The sequence below is a fragment of the Ammospiza caudacuta genome, chromosome 7, assembly GCF_027887145.1.
Source record: "Ammospiza caudacuta isolate bAmmCau1 chromosome 7, bAmmCau1.pri, whole genome shotgun sequence".
Taxonomy (NCBI): domain Eukaryota; kingdom Metazoa; phylum Chordata; class Aves; order Passeriformes; family Passerellidae; genus Ammospiza; species Ammospiza caudacuta.
The window spans coordinates 26,830,988-26,846,825 of record NC_080599.1 but is presented as its reverse complement, the minus strand read 5'-3'; the positions used below and the strand labels follow the sequence as shown (position 1 = coordinate 26,846,825).

At 43.2% G+C, this 15,838-nt stretch overlaps 1 protein-coding gene across 4 annotated transcripts in view; it reads right to left on the bottom strand.

Annotated features, from left to right (window-relative positions):
• NEK7 (NIMA related kinase 7) overlaps positions 1-13,199 on the bottom strand; it is a 67,202-nt gene extending 54,003 nt beyond the window's left edge. For all 4 annotated transcript variants that reach the window (XR_009274931.1, XR_009274932.1, XM_058808415.1 and 1 more), the window contains exons 1-2: positions 12,986-13,199; positions 2,117-2,201 (exon numbers count right to left, since the gene is read on the bottom strand). Coding sequence is in view for 2 of the 4 variants with exons in the window: in XM_058808415.1 (XP_058664398.1) it covers positions 2,117-2,173 (57 nt within the window). In the remaining 2 variants the exon portion in view is untranslated. The remainder of the gene's footprint in view (positions 1-2,116; positions 2,202-12,985) is intronic.
• Between the last annotated feature and the right edge of the window lie 2,639 nt (positions 13,200-15,838).

The window sequence follows — 15,838 nt, the reverse complement described above, 5'->3', positions numbered from 1 at the left end:
AGAAAACCAGCTGAAAATATGGCTGCAAAGCCTTGCAGAAGATTCCCTTAGATTTTCACCCTGCTACTCAATACTAGCATCTCAAGGTTACCAGTCCAAAACTTAATGGGAGATACCACCCTAAAGACTGTGAATCATTGCTTTTACATTAGCTATTACCACACAGGAAAAAGATTTACACAACACCATGGAAAAACTTCCAGGAAAAGTTCAACTGCTTGGTCAGTTACCACCAAAACACAAGTTAGACATCTTTAGGAAAAGCAACTGAATGAAACAGACAACAAAATGTTTCACTACTTAAGTCCATTGTGTGTAGACTGAATGCACAGGGCTCTGAATCCTCATTTTGAAGGGAATACAGGCAATCAAGGAAACAGAGCAGAATAGCAATGCTGAGCAAAGAGATGCTTCCATATAAGAAGAGACTTAATAAGCCACTGTTCTTCAGCTTTGAGAATGCCAAAGCAAACACAAAAAACACACCGCAAAAAAAAAAAAAAAAAAAAAAAAAAAAAAAAAACACAAAACAAAAAAACAAACAAACCCCAAGAAGTAAGGGATGTATATGCTGCCTTCAGTTTATGGTTTTTCAGATCTAGTAAGAGATTAATGCTTTTCTCTATTTAGATGCTAAAATGCTCTCATTCTACTCTTACAAAAGTTCTGGAATTTAAGAGTCTACTGCCTCAGATTGCTAATCCACATTTTTCTATCTTCCTCCATAACCTTTTCACAATGTGGAAGCAGTTTGGGAGTACTATCTGCACTCACAAAACATCCTTGTGATGTAAGGGAGTAGAGTGTTTTAATTTATAGATAAACTCTGATGGAGCTTTCAGGCACTTCATTCCAAATAGCAACTGAGTTTCTGATAGCACTGACTGTGGCTGGAGGACTGCAGCCTGCAGTGCACCTCAGCAATCAACAGTGGGTTCAGTCCAGTATTGATCAACACCATCTTTAATGATCTGGATAATGGGGCCAAGTGTGATCTCAGAAAGTTTGCTAATGACACAAACTGGGAGGACTGGATGGACCAGAGGGTCATGATGTCATCCCAGGGGCTCCTGACAGGCTGCACTTAAGGGCTGCCAGGAGCCTCGCACAATTCACCACAGAGAAGTGGAAAGCTCTGCACATGGTTGGCAATAACCCCAAAATGCAGCAGGAACACTGGGCACTGACCTGCTGGAAAGCAGCCCCACAGGCCAGCCCTGGGGTCCCACTGGACACCAACACAAACAGGGGCCAGCAATGCACTCCATGGTGGACAGGGATGTCCTGGGCTGCTTCTGGAGAGTGGTGCCAGGAGGAGGAGGGAGATGATCCTTCCCCTCTGCTCAGCACTGGCAGGAGCACACCTGGAGTGCTGCATCCAGCTCTGAGCAACCCCTACTCAGACATACTGGAGAAAGCAACCAGAGCTCAGCAGCACGGATCACAGGGGGAAAGGCTGACAGCAACATCCAGCCTACAGAAGAGAAGATTCAGGGGGAATCTCATCAGTGGGCTCAAATTCCTGAAAAACACATGTTAAAATACAGAGTCAGGCTTCCTTCAGCAGTGCCCTGTGACAGGACCAGAGGTGATAGGCACAGGCTGAAACACTGAAGGTTTCATCTGAACATCAGGAAAGATTTTTTTCATTGTGAGGGTGACAGCAAAAGGGAGGTGGTCCAGGGAAGTTGTGGATTGAAACCTGATGCCTGGTTTCAACCATTACATTTCTGTCAATGTAATGACAGAAATCCATACAGTATCACTTCAGGAGCTGTAAGAAGATGTAGGTAAAGCCAACAGTCTGAAATAAATAGGGTATTTTGGATACAATTTTGAAGCATAGAGTTTAACAACTCAAGATTTCTTAAGGAAACAACTGTATTCCTCTTTGCTTCCTCCTCACCCTACAACTTCAACTTCCCAAAGTCAGTGAAACAGCAGGAGGCAAAAATTAAAACCAACTGTTTTCTATGCATTACTGGACTCATATAGAATTCATTTCAAGATCATGAGAATACATTCTATCTGTTCACAGTTTCATTGTTACCATGAGAAACAATGTTATCCCTATTTAAGAAATGAGTTACAGTTAAAAAACCCCAGATATATGTACCTGTGGCTGAAATGGTGGAGCAGTAGGCCCCTGCATTCCTTGTGATTGTTCATCCATTCTATCAAGCAGCAGTGTCTCTTATGTCCTGAAAAGAAAAATACAGTCATTACACTGTAATTCAGCCAGTATTTATGATTAATGAGCATCAGCAGAAGAACAAAGGAATTAATCTTCTCAATTGTATGCTTGAGTTTAGGAACATTTAACTAGCTCTGCACTGTTTGGGGAAGGAGATTTTCTTATGCTTAGCTGTTCTATGAAATTTAAAAAATCACTATAGGCACCTGAATTTATCATTAATAATGTGAATTAAAACTATTTGCACCAGATAAATTACTCTGCCTGATAAAAGCTGCATCATCCCATTACTCTTCAGGGGCACCAACCATGTGTTTAACTCTGTAGATGTCTGACCTACAGGCAGCAGGGCAAAGAGCAGATCAGCAGCAGAGTTAAACTGCAGCACACATACTGCACTGCATTGATTTAGCTGTAGGTTTTAGGGAGTATGCAAGAGTAGTTCCATCCAAACAGAAAAAAAAGCTAAACATGTACACAGTACATTCTGACAAGCTAGTTAAGAGGCCTTTGGAATACTGTGAACTTCTCATTTCCCATCAGTAAGATGGGAGGAAAGATGCCTGCCACATTCCCAACATAGACACACAAGGCTTTGACCAGTAAATAAGAGCTGCAAAATGCACTGAACCACTAGCAGTAAAAACAGGAGAGACAAATGCAAATGCTTATAAGACTTTTTTTCCCCCTCAACTAAGTGCATCCTTTCTTAGGCACCCCTGAGGTGGGAGCAGGTGCAGCAGCCCCTGCTACTGATGCCTACAAGGGCAAGCTTTGTTCAGATGAAGACAACACAAAAGTTCACTGCAGCTTCGAAGCCAAACAATGAAATAAGCTTTCATACAAGTAAGAGGCAAGGCCTGAACAACTTTTTCATCACACAAAGATGAAGTATCCCTGCCTATTACCTGGTCAAACCTGCCAAGGCCTTCAGAGGAACAAGAATAATGTGTCTGACAAGGATATTATCCTTGCTTTTTAATTTATTGTTTTCTTATTCCCAGCTCCAAATTCTGAATGTTCTACAGACAGACACAGAAAATGTTTTCTGACACCATTAAATGTTTAACATGAGGAAATTTCCTGTAATACATTTATTCTGCTAAACCTATGTTCTTCCACATACAAAGCTATTTACACTCTACACAGATTCCTACAGCTGTTAAACACACGCAAATCTTCCCGGTAATTCCTCTAGATTATTCAAAGGGTTAGAAATAACTCTCAACAGAAAACCTTAGAAAAGCTTCTCAAAGGCAATTCCAAAATATTCAAGAAACTAATGAATGGCTTGTGCTTGCTGCACTGCTGCCACTCTTACAGTATTGTTGTGGTAAGATCACCAACAGACAAAAGAGGCACCAGGCAGCTCTGCAGTTTCTCGTGAGCTGCCCTTGTGCAGTAAGCAGTGGACAGCATACACAAACAAATCATTAGTGATCTGCTCTCCCTGGCCCATTGAAAGCAGCCACCCACATGCCATCCCAGCTCCATCAGCAATTCCTGACACCAAACCACAGCCACACTCAGAGCAACCGAAGGTCTCCTTAGGCTTTGCCTTCCCATCCATCATACATCCACACAAAGCACACAGCTTGGGGCTTCCTGCTGTTCTGTATTACCTGTAATTGATTCAAAGATAAAGGGGATACCTGTTTAAAATTGAAATGCAATTAGAAGACACATCTATTTCTGTCCACAGTGACCACCTTCTGCAAATCCATCAATCCATCACACTGATAAAGGTTCACAGAAATGAAGCAACAGGTGAGGCAAGTCAATAACAGCATCCCCAAAACATCCAAATGCAACTCATGTTTTTCAATACTTTTACTCCAATCACACAGGGGGGAAAGGACTCCTTGCCTTCACCATATCCTTTGATAAAAAAAAGGAACTTTCTTAATCATTCATATTGCAAACATGATGTTCACCATTTTGATGATGAAGATCACTTGGATTTGGACAACCGGCACAGAAAATGGATCACAGGAACACAGGCATATACACTAAATTTTATACTCTGGCTATGGCTGATAACACTTTACAATTATAGTTAATACTTCTGATTAATTACTAATATTTTAAATCTTTGACTTTTCAGCTCATCAAAACAGTAGCTGGCACCTACACATAAAGGATGCAGAATGAAGTTCCTGGTGATACAGACAATAAGACAAATTTTTCATTGGAAATCACAAGGGCACAGCAACTCCTCTTACTCCACAAGGCAGAAAAGGAGCCCTCACCTGTAGGTCAGACCATCAAACCCCAAGTACCTGAAATGGGAGTAACACCTTTTCTTTCCTTCACAAACAGGCCTGGCTGTCCTCATTCACTTCCCCAGTGGCCACCTGTCAGAGCTCTGGCTCTCTGCCCACACATCTCAAGATCACACAGATATAAAGCAGCCCAAGAGGCAGAGCTCACTCCCACACCCGAGCTCCCATCCCACAGGCAGCACTCAGCTTTCCAGGTGCTTTCCAGCCAGAGGAAAGGCAGGACTGACTACCCACGGCTGTCAGGGCAAGCAGACCAGAGGAGCCACTCCTCAACAGGAGCCAGAGGTCATCACTTCCATTTCACTCAAATGTATCCTAAAATAATATTATTAAAAAAAAAAAAAAAAAAAAAAAAAAACACTAGGAAAAACTTGAAATTCTTGTGACTTAAGTCTAGCAACTATGTCTTTAAAAATATGATCAGACTATTCCAGGAGAAAAAGATTAAATGCACTGCTTAATCACATGAAACATGCTTTTTAAGAACTAGTTTCATAGCTCCAAGTCCATAAAGCATTCACACTGAATTCACATGGTATCTGGGCAAAAATGTTGTTGCTTTAACAGATGGCAGTTCTTCAACAACAAAAAAATAGGTTTTCCTGTAGAAAACATCATTAATAGTCTCAATATACATGGTTTCCATTAGCTACTTGCTATGCACTTGTTTGTCAATTTTGCATCTTAAGTGAGAACATACAGTAATCAATGTCAAAGCAGAAACAGCTATACTTTAAGAAAAGAGCATATACTTAAATGAATGCTCAGAATGTTACAGTTCTGCTGAGAATCTGAGAAGCTCAGTCTTCTTTTTTTTCTGCAAAATATAGCTGTAACTACTGCACATAATTGCTAACACAGAGTTACACTGGTTCAGGATGTGCTGATCAGGGACACAGTCAATTTGGCTGTTCTCAAAGAATGGAATGTACTGTGTTTACTTCTGGATTACACCACCAATTAAGGCAGATATTTTCAGGTTTTACTATAACCATTACTTTAGTTAAGTTAGAGACAAGGCTCTTCAGGAACAACTATTTTTTGTAAATAATTTTCTTGTAAATTTTGTGTAACATTAGATTCTTCAATCTAACATGGATCTAAAATGAAAAATTTTAGATCAACAAACTTCTCATCTATCTTTACTGAATTTAAAGATAAGGATCAGCCTCAGCTGAGGGGTGGGCAGGAACCCAACAACATATATCAATTCTATGTTTCCATGTAAGAACACAAGCTAAAGAAATATTCCCATTTGCTTGTATCACATCTTGTCTCAGCTACCCAAAAGCATGATTTAAACATAGGTAGAACATTCAAACAGTGCCTCTGGTTGAACCTAAAAAAAAGCAGTGCTGTGGAAACACGGGTTTAGATTTCCAAGTGCCTTCCTGAGCAGCTGCCACCCAATTCCTGTGCCTACCGCAGCAGTGCTAATCCAGCAGGGTGTGCCAGGGAGCCCAGGCGTGCCAGCCCTGCTCTCTGTCACCTGCAGTGACACTGACACAACCTCCCAGTGCCACAGCCACAGACCTGGCAGGAGAGACAAACTTCACACCCAGCAGTAACAGCGTGGCACTTCAGGGTAAAAAGCAGCCACAGAACTGCTTTGTAAGGCAGACTGTCTGAAGTCATTCTCTACCTCTTAAAGGCAAAAACTTGGCCACTGGAGAGAACCTGCTTGGTGGTCAAGCCCACACTTTGTCAGGTCATCAACACTGATCAACACTCTTCAGCACCCACTCACTGCTGGCAACTCAGGAGCAGGCTGCAGTTTATAATGTTTATATATTTACATATATTTTTATAGGTATGCATTAATAATGCAAAATGCATTTAAGCTGACACCCACTTGAAGTCAGTCTGCCAAGACTAACTGACAAGGGACAAGGCAGACTCAGTACTGGAAGACCAAGTTCACCATTATCACAATAAAATGTCACATATCCCTATTAGCATACATATATATATATAAACATATATATATCTTAATATGCATATATGTGCACACATCTGTACACAGATTATGTACCTATACCTGTGTATGTACATAGAATATTTCATTTTTACCACTGTCGGCTAATAGTAAATACTTGCTTCACATTGTCCAAAAAACCCAAAATATCTTCTAAAATGTGGAAAACACATAGGATTTGTCAAATTCTCTGCAGAAGCATCCACATCGGAGAGAAGCTGTATATGCAACTTTAATGTACTGAAAGTGATTCAGCTTGGATCCATATACATCTATATTCAAGAAGGATTAGTTTTAATTTTAGAAGCAGTTTCTAAAACTCAGATCAATACTCTCCACAGGATGCCGAGTCCCCTCTGTAGGGACAGCCTTGAATCTGAACAATTCAAATTCCCAGCACTTGTTAATCTTCAGGTAGATATTAACTACCTAATTGAAAATACTGCATTTTTCAGCAAATTTATATCCAAATTCCCTACTCATGGGCAGTCCAGTCAAAGCACTCAAAAAACACATGGACAGTTAATCTGGGGTAAAAGTTGGGTTTTAGCAAGAGCAGGAGTAGCCATACACAAATAACCCTTTTGGAAGAAAGTAAGGGAATATACTAAGAGTTTGCACACAATCTTCTCATCCATTTGGCCCAACTTACCAGGTTTATTTTCACTCCAACCCTGAAAACACACATGCCATTCACTGTCATTCCCCAGCTACTAAGAGTTTGCTCTGTCAGTGCTGTCTGATTAGAAGATGAAAGTCAAAGCTCTCCTGCTTCACAAGTCTGCTTCCATTCCTCTTCATTTGCACAATTTAAAAAGTTAGTTTGTTTACTTCTCCCTCTCCATTTCAGTTGTGTCACTCAAATAAATTGCTTATCATGCAAGGTGCTCCCAAAGGGTTATACATGCACTGACTTGCCCCTTATTGAACTGCTTGTTTGTTACTTCTCATGAGCTGAATAAGAAACAGGAACTGAAACTGCTTGAGCAGCAAGCTTCTACATTCTTCATTTAGTTTCTATTCGCCTGAAAGAAATTTGATAACCCATTTCTTCATACTCAATAGCCAATTATAAAGGGCATAGGTAGATGATAATGTCACAGTGAGAAGTATTGCAGGGAACAATGCACTGTGTTTAACCATGAAACCATCTAGAATCAAAGCCTCAGCCCACACCACAGCAGGCTGTGCTCCTGCATCTCTAAGCAAGCAGCTCTAAGGGTGAACAGATGATGTGATGCTGCCCCTTCCCTGCCTTCAGCCATGACTCCTAAACCCTCTTCCTTCCAGTAGGGCTGCTGTGGCTACCCAGACTCCTGGTAAGCAAAGTGAAAATCGCTGAAAACTACCCTTGACAAAGTGACTTTTTCCCAGTTCAGTTCCCAGAATGGTACCATTGCAGAGACAAGGACAGGACTGTGATGGCAAAAGACAGAGAGGAAGATACAGGACTGCTCTAGCCCCAACTAACTTGGATCAGCTGAATCTACTGCCAAATTACATCTGTAACATGAAATTACACAAGTCAGTCTAACAGCTCAGTGACACCAAAGATCTTTCTTTCTCTCACTTTCTCTGCCACACAATCCCACATTGCCACTGTGAACTCTCTGGCCCCGTTGTCAAGCTGATCCAACTCCCTGGTGCAGCTGGACTTCTGCTCTGCAAGCAGAGAGCAGAACCAGCACGTGGGGCACTCTGCTGAGCACCAGGGGAAGTTCAGGGATGGGAGATGTAGGAAAAGGACTGCAGAAGTAACAGAACATCTTCCTTCTGGCAACAGTGTGCTAATAAGCTAGCTCACCACATTTTACTGTGCTTTGTCCTCGGTAGGGAGGTGAACGAGCACTTCAAACAGCTGTAACAGCAAGGCAAGGACCACAACAGAGAGAAGGCAATTCACAGAGAGAAGGAAATTCACAACACCAAGCCAACAAAATACTGTATAGGAAAGTAGAACTAGGAAACAAAATAAACAGAAGGAACATAAGTAAGAATAACAAGTTAAACTGGAAAAAGGAAAAGAAACTGAAAGGAGAAAAAATCCCCAAAACTAAGATGTTCAGATAAAGGAAGCTAAAACATGATTTAGAAACCCTTATAGGTACAAAACTTCACAGCTCTCACACACAAGAGAGGAAGCCTTAATGAGGGCACAACTTTAAACACACCTATAAAAGCAAATTATTCATAAAGAGATGCTGAAGAGATTTTACTAAAAGTGTAAACAGGTGATCTTCACACTAGAGTTAAAAACACAAGACAAATGAAAAGAGTGAAAGCACTGTCAGATAAACCCACTATGGCTAAGCACAGGGAAAATACATCCCAATTAGAAGACTGGGTGGACACAAACATGCAACATCTCTGGCTGACAATGTCCATGTTGCTACAGGTGGAGTAGAACACATTTAGCAATAAATTCCACACACTCCTCAAAAATCTCTCATTATCTTAGAAAGCAGTGCAAGACATCCTACTGCATTAGATGCACGTTCTCAAGCTGAAAAAATTTATCTGTGATATCTAGTTTCAAATCTGCTACCCCAAAGATGAGAAAATGAATGAAGCATTATAAAGAATCAGAAAAGAAACACCAGCCAGGTTTAACAGGCTTCCTGTGAACCTCTGAGCAGCATTACCCTTGACTCCTGAAAGCAGTGAGCGATCCAGGATCCCTGGGTCCAGAAGCAAGGCAGGCAGCAGCCAGCACACTCACTTCAGAGACAAGCCAACACTCCAGTCTGCAGCTGCTTCTATGTTTCACATCAAAGCACCACTGTGTAAAAGCTGCAGGATCCACGTGTGGCTGTGGAGCACCCTCAATGACCAGCAGTACATGGGACACTGTCTGCAGGCTGCTCCTCAGGTCCTGCAGGTCCCTGCAAAGCTCACACACAGCCCACATACCCAACACACAGTTCTGAATCTCAGTCAGGGCAAGGACTGGAAGGTCACTGCTGCAAAGACAACTCCTTTTTTGGATTTGCTCTCAGATGAGGACAAAAAGGGTACAGAAGAAGGGCCTCTACAGGGCAGGAGGCTATGTGTTTTCCCACCACAAGTTTTTTACTTATTTTTAGAAGTAACTTTTAGTTCACCTGTTATACTTTCGCCTTCCTGCAATCAAGGAATCAGTAATTTTGCAAGCTCTGTTCTCTAACTACAGAAAATTGATATTAACTGAGAAAGAGGGGTTCATCAATACTTCACAGCACCTAATTCAAATATCTCCCAAAGGCTTCAGCAACAATCTAATCTACAAGCTCTACATGAACTTTTATGACATTGTAAAATAATTCATCTGGTCCAACATAAACACAGCTATTAAATAAGACAGCAATAACTTTGCTATAAATCATTCCAAGCAGCTTGAAGAGGCTTGAATGCAGACTCCCAAATGCCACGTGATGCAAACAGTCTATTTACTTTGTCACTATAATCCAATACAAAAGTCACTAATATCACGAGATTAACCACGTGCAATCAGGTTTTAACATGATTGTTCACAGTATTTTCTTACAAATTCCTCTTTTTAATGTGTTGTTTAAAATTTTATAACAAATTCCCTTGCATAAATGAGTGTTATATGCCCAACAGATTACAATGGCACTTGAAATACTGCACATTTTCTAGCTACAAAAATCACAACTGAATCACAGATTTGTTTTACATGCCTGAGACAAATGCACAAGAGTCTGTTCACCAAAAAAGCAACTCATTTTCACAGCATTGCTTCTCTGAAGCTTTTAAAACTAATGTGACAGGAAGAATCACTTTAATACTTATTAGGCAAACAAAATGTGGGATTATGTACTTCAGTCCAGGGTTTTGCTCCTTCCCATGTGGCTAGGGAAGTGAAATGGTGATAAATACAGCAAATCAGTGCTCTAAAGCCTGTCCATATCAGCCCGTATCACCACTTTGGTATTTTGGTCAGTTATTTTCATCTCATTTGCAAAGCACATGGAATGCAGATAAACTGAACAAATTCTCTGGAAATTAGTCAGTTAACTCCTAAAACTATCCATAGTATTAACCTTCACAGGATAATCTCATCATCTCCTAAATCCTAAATCAGAAGGGATTTTCAGATAAACACCAAATCACCAAAAAAACCCCTTGGAGGTAGAGAAGAAGTTAGTGCAGTTGGACTTTTCCTAGGGGACTTTCCAATGTAAGGTGAACTCAACCAAGCATCCAGCACAGATGTTTGGAACAATGTCAAACTTCAGAAGGCAGCAAGGCAGTGATAGTGATAAGCTGAATTCAGCATCAGTATAAAGGCAGAGAGTATTGCACTAAAGTTTATTACACGTGGGTAATTTATGAATTTATGAACAAACTACCTCAGCAAATGTCTCTGTGCACAAATACACAGGACTATGTTTTGTGCAACTGAGCTTATAGAGGGGTTTATATGGCTCTGTCGTACAATGCAGCAGATACCACAGATCACAGTAAAATGAGCAACTGACTTCCTGCCTGACTCTATTTTTCATCTGACTTTGTAATTTGTTCACAGGCCTTCCAATGAACTCTAAAATGTTTGATTTTTTCCTTCTTTTGAAACAAACTTCCATGGTGAGGATGGGAATCTACTAATCTAATTTGTGTAGACCCTGGAAGATGCTGTGATAAGTCCATCAAAAAAAGATTTTTGGTTAAATAAAATTCCTTTATCTCAATTTTTTTTTTTTACTGCAATGATTAACTAGTATGCTGAATAAAAGATATCTATGATAAAGGCAGTATCTCCATCCTTACAGTGACCAACTTCTAAGTGTGCTCTGACAAGCCATCTACCCAAACATCAGGTATTTCTGAATATAGTATCTTAGTATTTTGAAATTAAAGAATAAGTGCTCTCAGTATTATTCTTAGTACCAAAACATTTAAAAATAACAAACATGGTTTTAAGTTCTTACTTTAAAGCTGCCGGACTTGCTTGTAAGTTTCCCTCTTTCAACCACAGTTTTCCTTCCTCTGCGTAAGTTTTCCATGAACTAATGACTGTTTTCCACTGCATTTCATGTCTCTCAAGACAGTGCAAGTCTGTATTTTAAACAGACATTTCTACAGCATTGCAACACTTGAGTTCTCTCCTAAACTGCCTAGGAAAAAAAAAAAAAAACCTTTTAAATCTCATTCTTCCTGATTTAGCCAATCTGTGAATCTAACTGTCCAATCTAATAATCCAAACTGTGTATCTTATGCAATTTCTGCATCTCAGGCTTGTCATACAACTTTATACAGGAAATACATCCAGTACATTCCACAAAATTACTGTGCACGTGACCTTTCCTGAGAAGTGATGCCACTATTGCAATCCGAAAAAATATCTCTATCACTTCAAAAGGTGACAAAAGTTACCATTCAGTTGGTGCAAGGAGGGAAAAAAACATTTAGAAAGCTTTTATCTAATATCAAGAATTAAATATTTGTGTGATTAATGAAGAACACACGTCCCCTCACCATATTTTATTAGAAGTACGGTGATTATCTTAAGTTGTTTTACCAGTACCCTCAAAAAACGCCCCTCAAAAAATGCAGAGCAAACCAAAGCACACTGCACTCCAAGAACTGCGTTCTGAACCCTACAACCACGCAGGATCAGTTCACACGAACACTGAAAGGAACGCGGGGCCGGTACCGGGACAGCCGAGCCGGGATGCTCGGTAAGCCGAAGGAGGGGACGCTCACTCCCATATGGAGAACGCCTCACTTCCAGCGTGTCCCACCAGGCCGCAGCTCTCCCCAGGCCCTCTCGGGACAGAGGCCGCCGGACCCGCCGGGACGGGGCTGCCCCCCCTCACAGCCGGTGACAGCGCTGTTGTCACCGCTGCCGTGTGGCACCCCCAGGCTGGGCTGTCCCGGGAGCATCTGCCCGACACCCAGCCCCAAGCGAGAGGAGGGCACGGGAGCCTGGAGGAAACAGGGGGAAAGTGACGAGGAACACCAAGGAAAGCAGCTCCGCCGGCGGCAGGCACGCAAGGAGCCCGGCGCGGCAGAGGCACGAGGACCGGCCGGGCCGCAGGCAGGCTGGGGCCGCAGGCAGGCTGGGGCCGCAGGCAGGCTGGGGCGGAGGTGGCGAGGCCGCCGGGCAGGGTCCCCGGCCGCCCGCTCCTTCAGCGGAGGCGGCGCGGCAGCCGCCACCGGGCGAGACGCCACCGAAGCGCTCAGGGCGCCGCTTGCCCGGCCGGCATACGGCGGCTCGGCGCCCCTCCAGCCGCGGGGCAGGTGCCGGTGTCCCGGACGCGGCGCAGCCCGCTGCCGTCCCGCCCCAGCGCTGCGCACAAACTTTCTCGCTCCGGCCCCGCGCCGCTCCCTCCCCGTGCGGCGGGCGGAGCGGCAGCCACCGCGGCCAATGGCGCCGCGCGCCGCAGCCCCGCGGCCAATGAACGGCGGCGGGAGGCGGGACCACCGGCAAACCCCGCGGCGGGGGGAGCGCCCCGGCAGAGCCGGCTCGGCCGCCCAGACCCCCGGGACCCCCCGGCTCCGGAACCCCCCCGAACCCGCCGCAGCCCCGCTCACCGAGCAGCCTGGCTCCGCCTGCTCCTGGCGCGGGAGACCGAGACCGGCCCCCGCTCCTCCCCGGCGCCTCGAGCCCGGGGCTGCGCCGGCGCTGGCAGCGGGCGCCTAGCGGGGCTCCTGACGGGCGGCGCAGGCACCGGCGGCAGCCCCAACCTGCTCTCCGCCCCCCGCCGCTCCTGCCAGGCCCGTAAACATCCCGGCATCCCCGAGGATGGGGCGGGGCGGCCTCTCGGCCCCGCCTCGTACCGCTCTCTCCGCCCGGCCTGGCTGCGGTCTGTGCCGGCCGGCCCGGTCCGGCTGCGCCCGGACAGCTGCTCTGGAAATGACCGGGGCTGTACGTGCGGTGAGACGGGGAGTGCTCATCGCAGCGTGTTCGTGCCGTGGAGCACGGCGGGGCCCGGGCACTGCGGTTCCGCAGCGGGCACGGGAAGCTCTCCCGGAGCAGGAGCGGGAGGAGCGCCGGCTCCGGCCTCTGGGGCAGGGACTGGCCCTTGTGCTCTGAGCAGCGCTGCTCTGAGGCTTGGGCCCTGCCAGATTCAAAACATGTCAGACTTGCTCATTTTGTATTTGAGTTGTGATAGCCAATCTGCGAGACGTTCGATATTAACTGAGTATACATCAGCTGCAAGTGACACAAACTCCTTTTTGCTATACTGGGAGAAATAAAAGTGACGGCAACAAAAAATACCAGACTCGTGGTGAGTCCTGTTCCACCAACTTCTGCTTTGCAACAGCACTGGGTTTAAGTAGATAAAAAATACTGAATTCCAGAATACTACTGGTTTTCAGGTTCCTTAAAGTCCACCCTCCTTCAGTGCAGGGAAGGATAATCGCCTACACAGAAAAGCCTTAAGAACCAATGATGGGGAGAAAGTACAAAAGCTGATCAGTTTCCCCAGTAAGGTTAATAATCAAATAACTTTTTTCCAATAACTTTTTTCCTCAGTTGTAGAAGCCCTCTGTAAAAGGCACTCCAGTAATTTAAAAAAGAGAAAACAGTAATTGACAATTACCTTGAATCAGATGTACTTGATTTTTTCAAAGCAAAACTTAACTTCTCATAAGGGTTGGAGGTTTTGCTGCCGTTTTTCCCTTGTAACAGGTATAAACTTGATTTAAGCCTTGCAAGAGAAGTAGGAAATGGGCCAGTATGTCTGAAAAAAGTCTATTCACTTCCCTGTGTACAAAATTATATCCGTTTTTGAGGCAAACTTTTCAGCTTTGAGACATCTGCAATGTTGCCAGTGATACAAAGTCTAATGAAATTTGAAAGGAAATTATTTTCATTGGCTCTCATTTCTCTGATTTGTTACTCTTTCTGCACATTTCCTCTGTATTAGCATTGGGGCATTTGATGCCACTGGCCAAATACAGCGATAAGGTGACCACCCAGGCTGTGGAATCAGACATACCCTATGACCTTCCCCTTTGATGCACATTTTGTATTTCTTTAGGGCAGTCCAAAAAAATTAATTGGAATCGTGATTAAGAGATTTTTTTTATATAAATTATGTTGTAAATGCAGTTTCTTGAACAAGAATTCACTGGATTGTTTTTTGCAGAAGGTGCAATACATTAGGCCTCCCCACATACCACAAAGTGAAAACTTGATAGATCTGCCATACAATGTTAAGTTACTTTAAAGAATTACAATCAGCAATTCCACTGACTTCCATCTCCAAAAATCTCTTCAGCCTCAACCAGAAATGGAGTTGTGTGAGGGCAGTCACCTATTTGCAAAACCTCTGATGGAAAAAGGAGAGGTTGTCATTTGGTGTGTAGCTGACCATAAAATACTAAGTCTTATTATGTCTCACGTTTCCACAGGTAAAGGCAATAGTACTGTAATACCCAGCTATTGCTATTTTCTAGCCTCTGTTAGATGGAAAATGAACAATTCACAGCCTAGACTTGGGTAGCATTTGAAGGTTTCTCTACATTCATGCATAAAAAGAGAATATCCAGGGCTTACTTGCCTTTTTTAATGGTAGGTTTCTCAGTCTTCCTTTGTTTAATCTGATTGTAATTTTTTTTAATCTGATTTAAATTTTTTTTTGTTTCATCCTATTTTTATACTCACTGCTCTTTCACTTTCATTAATTTTCTTTGATTTTCTCCATGCTGTAATTTCACTGTACAGTTCCATAATATTTTGACTTCTCACTTTAGACACCTGAATCCAGTGGCTACTTTAGTCTGACATTACCAGTTGATGAAGAATCTTCTCTTTCCTGTATTCCAGCTTTATCTTTCTTAGAAGATGGTTGTTTCTCTTTTATTCTTGATGCTTGGGACTCAGAGATGCTAAAAATGAAGAGTCTGCTTTAGTTAATTAGTTCATCATCACAACCAGGCAATAAATGTAACTACACTGCACTGCCCCCATTAATTTTAAATTTGCAAAGTGACACATCTTCCACAGAAGATCCTCTTCAGACCTGGGTTGTACAAATGTTTATTTATAGAAGGATGTGTTTCTTTGCTTTTCAATGCACATTTACAGTTAAATAAATTTGTCTAATATTCCCTGTAATAGAGACTTTATATCAAACAGGATCAGAAAGGCAGAAGAGGCTCCAGAAGATCCAGCAGCCCCAGGGATTGTTAAGGAGCAGGCTTATCTCTGGCTAAAGCTTCTCTCAGAGGCCAGAGGGGACACTGCCTAACCAGCTAGCAAAGGATTAGAGAAAATGGACAAAGACATGCTGGAATTAGGGATCTGTGAGAGAGAATATGGCTTGTTCCCTAAGTCTGCCAATTTCTGAAGGTGTTGGCAGCAAATGCTTTACACCTGGAATTGAACAGGCCAGAGGGAGAAGCAACAAGGACCTCACTTTTTGTCAGTGGATGCTA